Source organism: Lupinus angustifolius, chromosome LG16 (genome assembly GCF_001865875.1).
Source record: "Lupinus angustifolius cultivar Tanjil chromosome LG16, LupAngTanjil_v1.0, whole genome shotgun sequence".
NCBI classification, from domain to species: domain Eukaryota; kingdom Viridiplantae; phylum Streptophyta; class Magnoliopsida; order Fabales; family Fabaceae; genus Lupinus; species Lupinus angustifolius.
Genome location: NC_032024.1, coordinates 13,330,946 through 13,348,339, shown reverse-complemented (window position 1 = coordinate 13,348,339; position 17,394 = coordinate 13,330,946). Strand labels below are relative to the sequence as shown.

General features: G+C 33.0%; 1 protein-coding gene and 1 long non-coding RNA gene across 2 annotated transcripts; one reads left to right on the top strand and one right to left on the bottom strand.

Annotated features, from left to right (window-relative positions):
• Positions 8,992-9,360, bottom strand: LOC109329331 (serine/threonine-protein phosphatase 7 long form homolog). Its single transcript, XM_019563003.1, has one exon. The coding sequence runs from the start codon at positions 9,358-9,360 to the stop codon at positions 8,992-8,994; it is 369 nt and encodes a 122-aa protein (XP_019418548.1).
• Positions 16,103-17,118, top strand: LOC109329713. The gene is made up of 3 exons (XR_002105577.1): positions 16,103-16,183; positions 16,816-16,908; positions 17,035-17,118. It is a non-coding gene; the product is annotated as an uncharacterized LOC109329713 (long non-coding RNA).

The following is a 17,394-nucleotide window of genomic DNA, read 5'->3' as shown; positions in this document are numbered from 1 at the left end:
ATCGATTAAAACACATCTTAATCGATTAAGTGCTTATTTCCAAGTGTATTTTCAAATTGCAAAACTCAAATACGTTATGCACTTAATTTATACATGTTCAACACTAAGTTTATGCCTAGGATGCACAGATTACATGTATTTATGTGATGCATGAACATATTATAAATGACATATCTCAAAACTAAAATGATTTAAAGTTTTATGCATATGAGACATGTATTGAGTTTACCTAAGCCTTAGACTCAACCTAAACTAATTACTAGTCTAAGTCTAATACCAATCTTGAGACTTAAGCATGTTGATTTGTTGATGATCTTCAAGCTCTTATAAACACAAGTTGTCCTCATCAAAACCAAAACATATAGTGAGAAAGCTTTCCAAAGTACTCCTCTTGACATGCACACTTTCAATCTTCGCAAGGAAAGACATCACCATGTTCAGAAGTTACTTCCTCCAAAACCGACTTCTTTGAATACAGAAGTTGTCTTCTGAAAAATTGACTTCTGTATGGAACAAGTTCCTGGTCACCATTTCAACGACACAGATTGAAACGCTTTTCATCCAACGGCTACGAAAGGAGTTCACATCGAAGCGAACTAACATTTAGTTTGCAGGTTAGATTGCACCTTTCTTATTGCAATAATGGAAAATAGCAATTGATGTAGTCGTGGTCCTAATTGTAAATTGAAGAGGATAAAGAAGAAGTATTAGGAATATAACTAAGTCTAGTTTAGACTTTGCTTAATAAGTCTTCTTTCCTTTGTATATTGTGTTGTGTAGTAAGTGTTGTCCTAGCTTCTTCTATATATAGTTAGTTGATTGCATTTTGTAAGATAACTTTTAAATAATAGTAGTTACACATTTTCTTCTTTCATTCTTTTTTCTATTTTATCTCTCTAGACGGTTACTTACATGGTATCATGCCAATTATAGCTCCTTCTTCTTCTTCAGATCCTGGTTTTCATGGAGATTTTACTTCAAAAAAAATCCAAATTCTACACCTTCACCTTCTTCTACTGCTCCAATCCTCTCTTCTCCACACGTTCTTAATCTTCCTCTGTCGTCGACAAAGCTCACGGAGCACAATTTTCTCGTCTGGAGGCAATTTATTTTTGTTGTTCTTCACTCAAATCGTGCTGAACGATTCATCACCAATGATGAAATTCCTCCTCAATTTCTCAATGATACTAATCGTGTTCAAGGTCGTGTGAATCCTGCATTTCTAAGTTGGGAGGAACATGATAAGATGTTTCTCTCTTGGATTTTGAATTCGCTCTCTACTGAATCGTAACCACAAGTGGTTGGTTGTTGCACAACGAGATAGATATGGCTTGAGCTTATCTACTATTGTCAACCTTGAACAAATGCAAGAGCTAGGAAATTGAGGTCACAGTTGAAGTCTATTACCAAGGGATCAAGTACAATTTCATAATATTTCACCATAATTAAAGGTTTAGTTGATGCTCTGGTTTCGACTGGATCTCCAAGTTCAAATGTTGAAAATGTTAATTTCGTTTTGGATGGCTTATCTAAAGATTTTTAGATAGTTATTACTGCCATTGAGAGTCAAAATGAGTTGCCTAATATCAATGCGCTTCAATCATTCCTTCACCACTTTGAAGCAAGGTTGAATCATAACAAAAATTGTTCTATTTCAGATGCTCTTCCTCCAACACGTTCTGGTGCTCCTTTTTCTGCTTTTGCACCTCGTTCATATGCTTTTAGGACCTTTCCTCGTGGATCTGGCGATTCAACTAGTTTTTGTGGTGGCTTTCATGGAGGACATCGTGGTGGATCTGGCAGTTTTCGTGGTCACATGGTTCTGGTGGTAGATTTCCCGCCAAAAGTGGTTATTTCTGTATTTTTTGTAACAGATTTGGGTATGACATGTCATTTTGATATTATACACCTTTTAACATTGGTGCACCATACTCTCTAGGCCATGACTCCTCTTACTTTCATGGTGGCTATCATACACCTTTTAATTCTCTCATGCCACATTAGCATTATAAACATTCAGTCAACAATTATTTCGCTTCACATGTTATGCCTCCTTATATGGATCCTCATTATCCATCTAATCCACATTCTCCTCATTCTTTGGCTCAACCTCAGTCTACTTCTTTTGGTTTTCCTTTTGGCACCAATATGACTCCTCGCCAACCTGCTTATCCTTATGTTATGACTATTGTTTCTGCTGATGCATCAACTTCAAAGCATTCCAACACATTATGGTACCTAGATTCAGGAGCAACACATCATCTTACTGCATATCCAGCTCTTGTTCATGAACCTACTGAGAAATTCTATACTGATCACATAGACATGGGTAATGGAGTTGCTATTTTTATTAAAGCATCATGTTCTTCTAAGTTTTACTCTTCCAATAATCATATTGTTTTCTTTACACTTAATAATCTTCTGTTTGCACCTTCAATAACCAAAAATATTCTAAGTGTTTCCCAGTTTTCTAAGGACAATTACTTTGAATTCCATTCTAACCATTTCTTGTGAAATGTCAAGGTTCTAATCAAGTCTTGCTTAAGGGACTCCTCACTCCTGAAGGACTTTATGCATTCACTGATCTTAAGCCTATGCATTCTGTGAAGTCCAATGTTGTTCACACTTCCTCTTATTTTCCTTGTAATAACAATACTATTGTGTTTCGGACTGCAAATAACAATGTTTCTTGTTCTAAAGTTGTTCCTAGTAGTTGTTCTTCTTATTTTCTATGGCCTTGTCGCCTTGGACATGCTCATGAGAAGGTTGTTAGTCATGTATTGAATACTTGTAATGTTTCTCATGTGAATAAAATATTATTGTATTTTTGCATTGCTTACTGTCTTGGTAAATCACATAAGCTACATGTTCCTTCTTCTACTAATGTGTATGTAATTCCTTTTGAACATTTATATCTCGATCTTTGGGGTCTAACTCTTATGGACTTTCATTCAGGTTTTAGATATTACTTGTCAATAGTTGATGCTGCCACTAGACAACTTAAATATTTCTACTCAAAAATAAGTCTGACACAATACATGTATTCACCAAAATGTGTTGCTCCTGAAAACTCAATACCAAAATGGTGAAAACTCAATTTGCTCACTCTACCAAATCTACTCAGAGTGATTGGGGTGAGGAATTCATACCATTTACTACTCTTCATCAGTTTCTGGGTATTGTCTGTAGGTTAACTTTTCCACAAACTCACCATCAAAATGGTATTGTGGAAAGGAAGCATAGACACATTGTTGAGATAGGTATAGCATTGCTTGCCCATGTCTATTTACCCATGTCTTTCTGGGACCATGCTTTTTTTATTGTTGTCTTCCTTATTAACATGTTACCTTCACTATCTTTGTCCAATAAAACTCGTCACTTTCACTTGTTTGGAATCCATCATGATTACTTGTCACTCAAAGTGTTTGGTTGTTCATGTTTTCCTCATCTTAGACCTTACAATACTCCCAAACTTGAATTTAGATCCTCTGAAGGCACATTTTTGGGTTATTCTATATCTCATAAATGGTATAAGTGTCTCACAAAAGAAGGAAAAATTATAGTCTCAAAGGATGTTGTCTTCAATTGATATTCATTTCTTTATGCTTCACTCTCCAATTATGTTTCTTCTGCTCATACTCCTTCTATTACTGACTATTCATTCAGTAATGTTCCCATTTCTTTTCAGCCTCCTAGTTCTCATACTAGATGCTCTAATACACATAACTCTTTATTCATGGTGCCTACTGTTGTGCCTATTGTGGAAGGTGGGTTAGATACATCAAATGCTCCTATTAATATTTCTTTTGATATGCATACCAATGATTCAAAAGCTCTTACCACCTCTCAGTCACAGTCTACTCCTTAAACTTCCTCTACTCATCCTATCCCAACCAGATCCAAATCTGGTATTTTCAAGCCCAAGGTTCTCCTCACTCAAATTGAACCATCTTCAGCTAAGATTGATCTCACTATTCCTATGTGGAAAGCTTCTATGTAAGAATAATTTGATGCCTTGTTAAAAATGGGTACTTGGTCTCTCACCACTCTACCTCCAAGGAAACAAGCTATTGGATTCAAATGGGTATTTCGAGTTAAGCAAAATCCTGATGGTTCTACTAGTAGGTATAAAGCAAGATTGGTTGTTAAAGGCTTTCATCAAAAGCTTGAAGTAGATTACACTGAAACATTCAGTCTTGTTGTTAAGCTTGTGACAATTATGGTGTTATTTAATCTAGCCTTGACCTATCACTAGCCAACATCTAAATGTCAATAATGATTTTCTCAATGGTACTTTGGTTGAAGAAGTGCATATGCAACAACCTTTAGGATTTCAACATTCTAACAGGAATTTGGTGTGCAGATTACATAAAGGCATATATGGGCTCAAGCAAGCCCCTAAACAATGGTTTGAAAAGCTAAAATCCACCTTAGTGTCTCTTGGTTTTGTAATCAGCAGGTGTGATAATTCTCTGTTTATTCTCAACATCACCTCTTAAAAAATATATGTCCTGGTTTATGTTGATGATATCATCATCATTGGGTCTTCACTTATTCAAGTTAAAGAATTATCACTCAGTTGAGCACTGTCTTTGCCCTCAAACAGTTAGGCACACTTGACTATTTCCTTGGCATATAGGTTAAGTCTCTTTCTAATGGATCTTTCTTTTCATCTCAGTCCAAATACATTCGAGACTTGCTTGAAAGTGCTTATATGAGTAATGCTAAGTCCATCAACTCGTCTATGGTGCATACTGTTAAACTTACTAGGGAGGGTTCTAATCATCTGGACAACCCTTCCCTATACAGGTCTATAGTTGGGGCTCTTTAGTATGCTAAAATCACAAGGCCAAATATTGTTTATTCTGTGAATAAAGTGTGTCAATTTCTATCTAATCCTCTAGAGGAACAATGGTCTGTTGTGAAAAGAATTCTGAGATTTCTGATTGGAACACAAGATTATGGTATCGTTCTTCAACCTATAGCTCCTTGTTCTCCTCTTCCCATAACTGGTTTTTGTGATGCTGATTGAGCCTTAGATTGTGATGATAGGACATCAACATCTTGTGCTTGTGTTTTTCTTGGCAATAATCTGATTACTTGGTGGTCTAAGAAGTAGACCACTATATCTAGATCTAGCATTGAGGCAGAATACAGAAGTCTTGTTCTTCTTGCTCAAGAATTACAGTGGGTGTAGTCTCTGCTGACTGAGTTGAGCTTCAGTTTTTCTGCTCCTCTTGTGCTTTGTGATAACTTAAGTAGTGTGGCTCTTTCACACAATCCAGTGCTTCATCAACAGACAAAGCACATTGAGTTGGATCTCTTTTTTGTTAGAGATAAAGTTCAGGAAAAAAGCATATTGTCAAGCACATCACAACCAACTTGCAGACTGTTGATATTCTTACAAAAGCTCTATCTCCTACTCGGTTTAATTTTCTCAAACATAAACTTAGAGTGATTGGTTTACAAGAAGCAACATTAAACTCATCCTGAGTTTCAAGGGGGAATGTTAGGAATATAACTAAGGTTAGTTTAGACTTTGCTAGTCTTCTTTCCTTTGTATATTGTGATGTGCAGTTAATGTTGTCCTAGCTTCTTCTATAAATAGTTAGTTGGTTACCTTTAGTAAGATAATTTTTCAATAATAGCAGTTACACATTTTCTTCTTTCACTCTCTTTTCTATTTTCTCTCTAGATGGTTACTTTACAAGAAGTGTGATAGTTTTTAGACCTCGGCTTCTTTTTAATGTGATTATGGAGAATATTTATCATCAAAATTAGCATATCATCACAACTTATGTAGTATGGAATTTAGATTGTAGGTAATTTATTTTACTAATTTGATAATCATATAAAGGTAGGTGTGTGGAAACGAGTTTCAAACATTCGGTAATAAAGAATTTTGGTTTTCTTATTCAGGTTCATTCTTCATTTGTAATCTTATTATGAAAAAATACATTGATACATAATAAGATACATCAAGTTCAATCCGAACAAATTATAAAATGTGAATGACAAAAGGACCAGAAGTCATAATCGAAAGATATATTGATTACAATTTAGAGAACTATGTGAAAATTCTAACCAACCCTATGATGATCATTAGTTTATTAATTATTTATTACCTTATTAACATTTATTATGTATAAGTTGATTGTAATTCAATTGGTACATGGAAAAATTTAATTAGACAAATGAATTTATGAAATGCATGCATGTGTATATACTTTAACTATAGTTCAATTATCATATTAGACGAATGCATGTATGAACTAGAGTTAATGTTTATAGAGTTTTTTCTTCTAACTTTATGAAACATTTGAATACCCATGCTTGCAACTTTATATCTACACGTGAATGTGTAAGAAAGACCCCAGCTTTAACTTAACCCCTCTACCAAAAAGTTTCTGACCAATACTTTTAATTATATGCATAGTCAGTCAAGCTTCCTCTCACGCCTTACAAAGCCAGCAAGAAGACAAATACTGGCTTTGCTTGTGCAGTGTAGTCAAAGAAGACAATTTAATGCTTCTGCAATCTGATTAAACAATACACTGCAAAACATGCACACTACTTTTGAAGCATTGATTAACTATGCAAAAGATTGATGGAAAATTTATGTGGGTAGTGTAGTTACTATCCCACATTTAGGGTACCTTTTGAATTAATTATGGGAATGGGGTATTTTTGTGGATCTCGTGGAGGGCATCCATGATTTCACCAAAGTCGTGGATGGGAAATGCGATTTCCCACCAGTGTCGTGGGCCCCATCCACGATTTCCTTACAGACTCTCTCTCCCGAAGAGAAGTTGTGTATGGCATGCACGACTTCCATAGTCGTGTACCCCGTACACGAGATTGGATGGGATATGGTAATTTTTGAAATTCCCATTTACACGAAATTGATATTGTTATTTATTGTTTTAGGAGTTTGTTTTATGATTTTTAGTGTATAAAAATAATTTTATCTTTAAATTAAAATTGTAAAATTTAATTGAATATTATAATTTTAGTAAAGTGTTAGTTTTATGGAATTTGGTTAATGTTTTTGATATTTTTTAACACTTACTTTAAATGCATAAATTGAAATAATAAGAAATTTTCATAGAAATGATATTGATAATTGTCTTAGGAATTTGAAAATGATTACATGAAAGAAAACAGAACAAGAATAAAAATTTTTAATGGTGTCTATAAGATGATGTTCCACATCCAGCTGCCTTCCTCCTTCGAGGTGGTTGGACACTTAGTTGTTGTTGTGATTGATGTTGTCTTCCACCTCAAACTAGTTGTGGCTGCTCCTCATCTTTGTCTTCATCATTGTCATCATCTTCATCATTGTCATCATCTTCATCGTCTTCGTTGGTTGTGAAGACATTATCGGTTGATAATATTGTTGAGAGTTGAATGTCGACGATGGAGTATTTGAAGTAGTGCCAAACATTGATGACATTCCTTGATATTGCGAAGAAGATGCTAAGTGAGAGAAGTAGTCACCCATTGCTCTGAAACCTTCAAACCCAAAGGGTTGTTGTTCTTGAGAAGGAGGAGTTTGAGTGTATGCCTGCGGATAAGTATTCGTCTGAGTTTGACTCTAATAATGTTGCTGAAAGTCAAGTGCGATAGGCATTTGAAATTGTTGTGTAGGAGGAGCTTGAGAAGTACTTGAGGAGAAGGCGGTTGGAAGTAGTTGAGAAATCGCTTCCATCATCTCATTACAGTTTAGGTAGACGTCATTTAGTAACTGCAACGGATTTGGAAACACATTTGTAGAAGCACACTTATCTCGAATCATTTTAATAAAATTGTACTGAAAAAAGTGGAAAAAATTAGAATGTTAGAATATGTCAATACAATTTAAAATAAAATATAAATAGAAGTTTGTTATTATTACTGATCCGACCGAATATGCTCCATCTGGAGATGTATTTCCTTGTCCTTTGTAAGTACCATTGCATATACTGCAAGTACTAATACAAAGGGTGGTCATCGGGAAAACCGTTTACCACATAGATTTCCCAGTTATTCCAAATTTGAATCCACTTGTTATGCTTTTGTGGCCAGTTGTAGTCATTTTTCCCACGTAGATCCATCTTGTGTTGTTTCTCCAGATTAATTGGATCTTTTGGGATAGGTTGTTGTAGACCAAACTGCCTCATCACCCTATTAGTAGCATGCCACTCAACAAGTGTAAAGCAGATGAGTGGTACACGTGCTCGGGCTACATCAGGTATGGGGCTCACATAGGTAATGTTTCTATATAGGGTCCAGACAAATTAATATATAAAAAAAATTAGTAATGAATTAGTATAAAAAATTTAGAAATAATAATAAATAAATTAATAATAACAAATTACAGAAATTACCTGATCAATACGCAAGCGATCCAACATTGACTGTATTATGTTGGTTGCGTGACCATGAATGTTGGTGGTGTTTAGATGTTGTGCCCACCTAAAATGTAATGTTATATGAAGTTAGTATTATATAAATATTTTGAAATATAAACTATTATAATTTAAACAAATTAGGAAAAAAAATTGGAAAAAAGATTTACCTTTGGACTAAAGGGAATATTTGTAAGTCATCGTCGTGTAGTCTTGGAGCTATCATTGGGATGCGGTCATATGCCCACGACTCTAGAAGATGCAAGCTTCCTCCAATTTCAATCTGGCGACTAATGAGCACTGCACGACATAATTCGCGATATAGACATGCCAATACAGCTGAACCCCAACTATATTGGTATGTTTGTGACAAGTCCTCCAGCAATGGGAGATACATCAGGTGGACTCGTGACCCTAATGTATCTGGCATGAGGAAACCTCCAATCATGCGTAATATGAAGGCTCTTGCATGTTGTTCAATGACAAAATCGTCAGCACCCTCTAGGAGAACAACAAAGGTTGAGTCTAGCGAACTCATTTGGATCCTTTGGTCCATAATCTGTTTATCAGTTGAGATTGCACCCAACAAGTTGTGACAAATGATTTACCAATTTGCGCTTGTAATTCTAGTAACAACAGCTCCATTAACGGGTAACCCAAGTTGGTATGCGATATCTTCAAGGGTTATAGTGCACTCGCCAATAGGTAGATGGAAGGTATGAGTCTCCGGCCTCCATCTCTCAACTAATCTTGTAATGAGGTGATTGTTGATTTTGATTTTACCAATATCCAGAATGTGCCCAAATGCGGTGTTACGAATAACTTCTAACACTTGTGCAAATGGTAATTGTTGCCAAAAATTGTATTTTGCTCGAAACATAACCTCTCCACCATTCCATATATTGGTGGAGACGTAGTCTTTCTGAAGGTTGAGAAGGGAAGGGTTAATATGACTTGGACCAATATGTTTCATTTTTTTTGTAACATTACATAAGTTAGTTTTGCCTTGAACTTCGACCGACTTCAGTACTTCTAAATGGACATTTCTTCTTATTGTGTCCTTCACTCCTACACCACCCACATTTTTTAATTTGTTGGGATTGAGAATCATCAATTTCATTGTGTATGCATGTAGTTTTTGGTCTTCCAGTGCGGTTCCTACACATAAGGGGATAAGGAATGAAGGTTGGACCTAAATAAGGAGGCCAATATTCTTCATTTCCAATGGGTTGAAACTCATGTTCATAAACCTTCTGCAAGTTCTCTAACCTATAAATTGGTGAGATAAATTGCCCATAATCTAAGTTCAATGATGCACAAGTAGTAATAACATGAGAACATGGCAATTTAAGTGATTGAAATTCCTCACAATCATACCAATTTTCGATTAATCTCACTGTGTATACTCTTGAGTGTCGACTACCACCGGTACTAGAAACTTTAACCTCCGAGACTCCTGATTCCTGTGAAAAACATCGTACTATTTGACATGTAGCTTTTCGGTTATTTTCATTAATCACCGTAGTCAATTCTTCGCAATAGACATGACCTTCCCTTATCATGTTAGTTGCTTCATTTCTATGGTGTACAAACCATGAGTTAAGTCTATGATATATTGGTGTACAAACCTGAACTCAAAAGTGATGAAGCACAGGATTGAACTCACAACCACAAACCCATAGCAAATATACACAACCATTACACCAAACGACACTCACTTTATTTCATAAATCATCAACAATATTTATATAGTTAACCGTGAATTCTGATATTTTGTAAATATCATTCACACAGCACTATGTAAGCACGATTCCATTAAAGTCATCTTGGTATATGCACAAAGACTAATTTTTCAATAAATGTGCACCTATGACATAAAAAAGCCTTTAAACAAGGCAACAAAATTAGTAACACGAATTTTTTGTGCAATGGTCAACACTTTGGCATAACAAACTCTAAGGTAGTCACAAGATTATGCTAGTTGGTTCCAAGCTAACATACGATAGTTTAGTCAACTTGACCTGCATAAGTTTCATATTCGTTAGCCAGGAAAAAAATCAGCTGAATGAAACATATTTTATATGGTAGGAAGAGCATAAAAAGGGTTAAAACCTTTGTGTTGAAGGATTTTAACAATTTAAATATATCGGATTGCATCCTCACAGGCCCAGCACTCTGTTAGCACTGTCCAAGACTGATGGAACAGTGTTTGTTATTTTCATCTTATGTCAAAAACTACTTCCCGGAAGTTAGTTATCTATAGCCTTTAAGAAATCTAATAAGATGACACACAATATTTGTGAAATACCCTTTCTCCAAATTCGGACTAGAAGTGAATCAATTTCCTTGTCAATTATAGGTATATTTGGACAGTGAATCTGGACAACAATAACATCCATTAGAGAAATTCATCAAGGATTTAACATGGGCTTTAACTAAAGGCTACGTGCATGAAGCGGGAAGATTCCAAATTCAACCCTAAGATGGGACAATTAAAAAAGTGAAGCTTGTTCTCCAATATTAGAAATATATTTTGATATTTTATTTGATTAGTAACTAATTTAAATTCATTTACCTTTTAGTTGATTAGTTAGTTTTGATTGTTAGGTTAGTTAGTTTTCATTTCTTTTATATAAAGCTTCAGTTGTAACTTTGTAATTCAATTTATATGATAAATGAAATACACAATTCTTTTACGGTTCTTTAATTTTTAATATGATATTAGAACAATTAATTATGTCTTCCACGTTCTTCTCCAATCTCCATCAACCTTTCTTCCTATGTTTACTTTGCTTATGAGCAAAATTCATTTTTCACTCTAGGTCAAATAAAAAGCAATGAATTGGTGAAGAAGAAATTTCTTTTTCGGTTTCTTCATCTATGCAGGATGGTGTTTTCAAGTTTTCCAAGGTCTTAGGTCACTTTTTTCTTTGGTGCATTATGGACTTCACCGACTCCCATCAATTCTGCAAAACTTATCACTATAAGCCTTTCTGCTATGCATTTATGGTTAGTTTAAGAGTTGAATTTTGGAGGGGAAATAAGGGAAATGGAAGGTTTGAGAGCCATGAAATACACTTGTTAGATGACTCCCAAGCCTTCTCTTCCCCTTTCATCCCCTCCAAAATTCAACTCTCAAACAAACACTTAGTGTCTCTCGGTGCATCCTCATAAGCTTTCTTCAAGTCTCCAATAGTTGCATGCAATGGAACTAGGACAATCACACCACAACCTGGATTTCTCAACTCATCATATTTAGCCTCAACAATATTTGGTATTTTTATCACTCTATTTTACAATTTTCATAATTTCTATTTCTCTCAATCCTTCTTGATATTTTTTAGGCAAATATTGCTCTTTTTTTTTTTTTATTCTTCAGCAAAAATTGATCATATTTCATCATATTCTTATTTTGTTATTCTTGAGTACAAATTGCTCATATTATTCTTTTATTATTCTTGAAGCCAATATTACTCATATTCGCCATATTCTAGATTTCTCTCATTCTTTGACCCATAAACCAAAATGAGATTCTTGACATTGTTATTCTTGAATAAATATTGTTTGTATTTCATCATATTCTATATTTCTCTTATTCTTTGGCTAATAAACCAATACGGTATTCTTGAGCAATAATATCAATTGATCTTTTTTGATATTCTTTTTGTTGTGTTGGTTCCTGATGAACAACGTCATTACTTTCAATTTCAATTCATTTTCTTCTAAGAATTCTTCTATTTCTTCTACTAATTCTCTTAGCACAACCTTGCTTGTTTCAAGTATATATTTTTATGATTCTTCTATCTCTTGAAATCTCTTCATTTCAATATCTCAACTTGAGTGACAATAAATTTGGTCATGCATTCCCTTCAATGGTTAAGAATATTATGCAGAACTTGAAGTTGCAGATCTTTTAACAAAGTCTTTAGAGCTTTCTAATTCAATCATCTTTTGTCCAAGTTAAGAGTTGTCAACATTCACCCTCTAGCTTTAGGGGGTGTTGAAATATATTTTGATATTTTAGATTAATATTGTGTAGGCCTAGTAATTAGTTTAAATTCACTTACCTTTTAGTTGAATAGTTAGTTTTAGTTGTTTGGCTAATTAACTTTCATTCATTTTATATAAGACTTTCATTGTAACTTTGTAATTCAATTCAATATCATCAAATTCAATTTATTCAATCAATGAAATATACAATTCATTTCTTCTTCCTTGATTTCTAATATCCAACAAATGATGATTTGTAATCACAAAGATTAGTCTTGAGTCTCTAAAAACCGAAGTGATCTTGTACATACCACAAGAAGAGTGGCAAATATCACCATGACAAAAGGATTCCTGACTGAGATTGAAGACTAAATGAGGAATTGATGATGATTTCTACCATAACATGCATGAGTTTTGCCAAGTATTCTATAGGAATTTTTATGAGATTATATGGCTGAGTATTTTTGAGAATATGTTGTTGAAAAACACAGTTGCTATGGAGAATTAGAGGGAGAAAAGAATTGAAGTAAAGGAAGAAGAAGAGAGAAAAACAAATGAAGGGAAATCATTTGAAATTGAAAATACTTTATTCAATTGATGAAGAGTATGGATCAATACATATGTGGAAAACTTCTATAATTAACTGTTAATTAATTAACTAATTAAGTTGACAACTAAGCAAGCTAACTAATACTAACTACCCCATGAATCCCTATACAAGTTGAACATGAATTGGCAAATTACACAAGTTAACAAACATTCATACACTACACAAAATACTTCATATTGAGACAATGAATTAGCCACTCTTGCTTAACTGAAGCAAAATTTAAGCAAAAGCCCAACATCGCTACTCTAAATGGGTTCGTGGCCGAATAATGAAGTTATGAACCAGAGCGTGAAACAAGGCAGCAAAGTAGGTAATTCGATATGTTAAATGAGATTTATAGATAGCTTAAAGTTTAAGTTGAATAAGTTGTATTCATTAAAAAAGTTTGAGAAGTTGTAAATAAGTGATAAACATGTGACATAAAGTGTACTTTGTTTCCCTCCAAATACTGTAAAAATTTGTTGTTTCCCTCCAAATACTATGAATATTTATTATTTCCCTCCAAATTAAATACTATAATAAATGCATGTTGCTATTTCCCTCTAAATTGTTTCTTCTCCGGGAAGTAGTAAGTTATGATAAACTTTTTCTTCTTTCTATTTCTTAAACACACTTATTACTATTAGTGATTATCATTCCTTTTTATATATATATATATATATATATATTCGTCTTTGTTTTGCTAGAATTTATAGAAATGAATAGATATGATTGCTAAGTGTTTTCAATTCCCAATTTCAATCATTATTTCATCTATTATTTCTTTAAAAATAAAATAAAATGAAATAAGATTAAGTTACTCCACCTTAAATATAGAATGCTAAAATGTGTCCAAAGTTAATGTAATGGTTTAATAATATAAGACTCATTAGATTCGATATCATACTAAATTAAATATCAAAGATTTAATTTCTGATAACAATATTTGGATTAGGAATTAAAAATAGGAATTTTGCATTGCAGAATTGTGTATTAATTATATTAAAAATTCAAAACCAGTGATTCTCTATAGATTGTAGTTATTGTTTTGATTGTGTTGAAGTAAAAAAATTTGTATTAAATTTTATATTTTCTCAAAGTTAATGATGTAAGCAATTATTGACATTATATATATAGTCAAAGATTGTATATGTGATTAACCTATATGGTTTTGATAAAGACAAGGACTTAATGGAAGCTTGAAGATATGGATATCGTAACAAACAACATACCGAAGACTCAAGCTCAACATCATAAACTTAATATTATTTTTATATTCTAAAAGTCCTAAGATGATTACTTAGTTTGAGCCTAGGTTAGATAAACTTTGGGTGAAAGTCTCACAAGAGCTTAAAATGAATCCATATAAAATGAGACATAACATCCTAACATATATGATAAGTAGAATCATGCATAAGCATTAAGCATGCATGATTTTTGTGCATAGAAGTGTTATCTATTTCAAAATCATGCATTGCATGTTCATACATCATATAGAAGTTTACCATTCACCAAAGAAACATACTTTCAAATATATTAATCGATTATAATAGTTAATAATCGATTAAGTCACGTAAAAATCTGTTAATCGATTATGGAAAGAAGTAATCGATTAAAGGAAGTTACAGTAGCTAACTTCTTGGTATTTCTGGTTCATTAAACGATTAAAGAAGTTGTTAATCGATTAAGATATAAAAGAAAACTAGTATTTTCATAATGTGTTAATCGATTAAGATGAGAGTTAATCGATTAATGACAGGTAAAATCAGTTTTATATAAAAGCTGTATTTTCAACCCATGTGCATAATAACAAAAACGAAATAAAGGAAACAAGAGAATCCAAGAATCTAAGTTTAGAAATTTCATATCATCTTACTTATTATCTGAACAAAAGCATAGAGTAAATTCTTGCAAAGTTTCTTTGAAATCATTGAGAGAAAAGAGTGAAAAATCTTTTCTAAAGAGTGCATTACTTTCATGCATTTTCATATACCATTGTAGTTTCATCACATCTACTTTAGGCTTCTTGTGAGGGTTCTGCAGAAGGTTTAGAGTTGAGATTCAAAGTTACATTAGCACATTAAGTGTGCATCACAACTCAGCAAAAATAGTCAATCAATGAGTTATTCTCTTGGCGTGTTGGTATCATCGAAAAAAGAGAAGTTTTGGTATCTTCACGAGGGCATGAAGTCTTGGATAGAGTGAGAAAGCGGCTGGGGCCAAAATCGTGAAAGGTGTTGGTATCCGAGTAGGCGAGTGAAGTGGTCAAACCGAGTTAGGGCTCAACGAATTCGATAAGGGAGTTCTTGTTACTTGTATTGGAAGAACTATTAATTTCCATAGTGAAGAAAATCTTTCGAGATCAGAAGGGGAGACCTGTATGTAGTTTGCAAGTGGATCGCAAACAAACCAGGATTAAAATCATTGAGCATTCTTCTTTTCCCTATATCTTTTACTTTTCAGTTTTTATGATTCTTTGAGTTTTTTATTTATGTGATTTATGCTTATTGTTCATAATCTGTGATAAATTCCGTAATCAAATTAAGATCATAAAAATTGATAATCACTTTGATTGTATTGCAAGAAATCAAATTTTCTAGAATAACAAGATTCAGGATAATCGATTAAGACTGTTAATAATCGATTACACATTGCTGGAAATAATTGATTAACAATACTCATAATCGATTAACAATAGTGAGTTTCAGTTTTACGCATTTATTGGAAAACCGAGACTAGTGATCTGTAACACTTATTCACCCCATCTAGGTGTGTTTTACCTTGCCCGTATCCAACAATTATTTCAGACATTTTTTCACATCACCTTAAGTATCGAATTGCAAATATTGTCATGCATGCTTACTAGTTAAGAAATTATAGATAGAAGCCTTGCAATATTAATAGCCTATTTACAGCATGAACAGTTCAAAACTTGTAATTTTTCAATGCTTGTTATTTTATTTTATTTTTTGATCTAGTGTGTTTCCATGTTGCAGTAAAAGAAACTAGATTAAATTATATAATTTTGTCAATGTTACTGATTCAAACGTTGAATAATAAGTTTATAATTGGCTTCAAGATTTGCATGGTTTTGAAGAATGTATTTTACTTTGCTTCATAATATCAATGGTATTCTTGTTTTAGGTGTTCAAATCAACTTGAGGCTTTGACAGCTAGTCATATCTTAAATTTCTCAGCTAAAATGAAGAATTTGCAGGTTCTCTCTCCCTCTATATTCCTTTTTATGTTATTACTTGATTTACAGTATCCACAATGATTTCCATATCTCATAAACTCAATGGATATTTTGTATGTAACCATATTGGTAGACAAAATTAAGCATTTGAATATCTAGTATTATTGTACTTCCAATGTTAACCATGTTTTTTTATCAGATATCTTTAATTTTTGGAAATAACACATTAGTGACTTACCAACACTCATCATAGCACAAGCATTGTCAAAATAAAACATTGTTAGAATTTGGTCCAAACATATTAAAAATAACAGGTTAAATTCAATAGCATAGTTAAAGGTGCTCAATATGCACATAAACAAAAGGTGGCCTAGTGTTCCTACTTATTGGAGTTTGAGGAAGGTAAACATACACAGCCTTATCTTTATAAGCGAAGAAGCAGTTTTCAGGATTTGAATATGTGATCTCATAGTCATTAAGCAATAACATTACTAATGCTCAATATGTACATATTAGGCCAAATTCAATAGCAATGAACAAAGCTAATGCATGGCAAGATATTGGGTTAGGTAAACTTATAATGTCAAATGTGAGAAACATCATTGAGGTTTGTTATTATTTTCAAGTTTTTTATTACTTATATGATTTGGCAGAAACAACCCTATCAATTCCAGAGTAAGTAACCTTCTCAATCAGCATTTGCTTCAAAGAATGATAACAGTCCATCTTGGCAGGATGTTTATCATGTAAGAAAATCCATTGTTTATAATCTATCTGGGTCATACTTTTAAAAGAAAATTATCATAAGCTAATTTGGACTAATTTGTTTGACCCTTCATTAATTATGTTAAATATTCAAACAATTTTTGTAGGTCAAGTATTTGATAGAAACGTGGCTACAATTAGATATGGATAAAGATAAAGCATTGAATGCACTCTTGACTCATGGAAAGATACTTCCTGTGTTTACTACTACATGTACCCATTTCTAAGCTTTGTCCTACCATTTATATATTTCAATGTTCATTCTAAAAACAACAATAATCTATTTGCTATGTTATTAAAAAAATTATTATATTAACATCGTTTGATACTTGATTTATTTTCCCCCTTTTTAATTATTCAATATGGGAGATGCTGGAAGAAGATAACACTAATTTCTTCAAGGACTACTACAAATGTCTAGAATTGAAAAAGCAAAAACTTATGCTCAATCATTTGATTGACAGACA

Coding starts and splice junctions, on each gene's coding strand:
- LOC109329331 (XM_019563003.1), bottom strand. CDS start 9,360: ATGAAACATATTGGTCCAAGTCATATTAACCCTTCCCTTCTCAACCTT.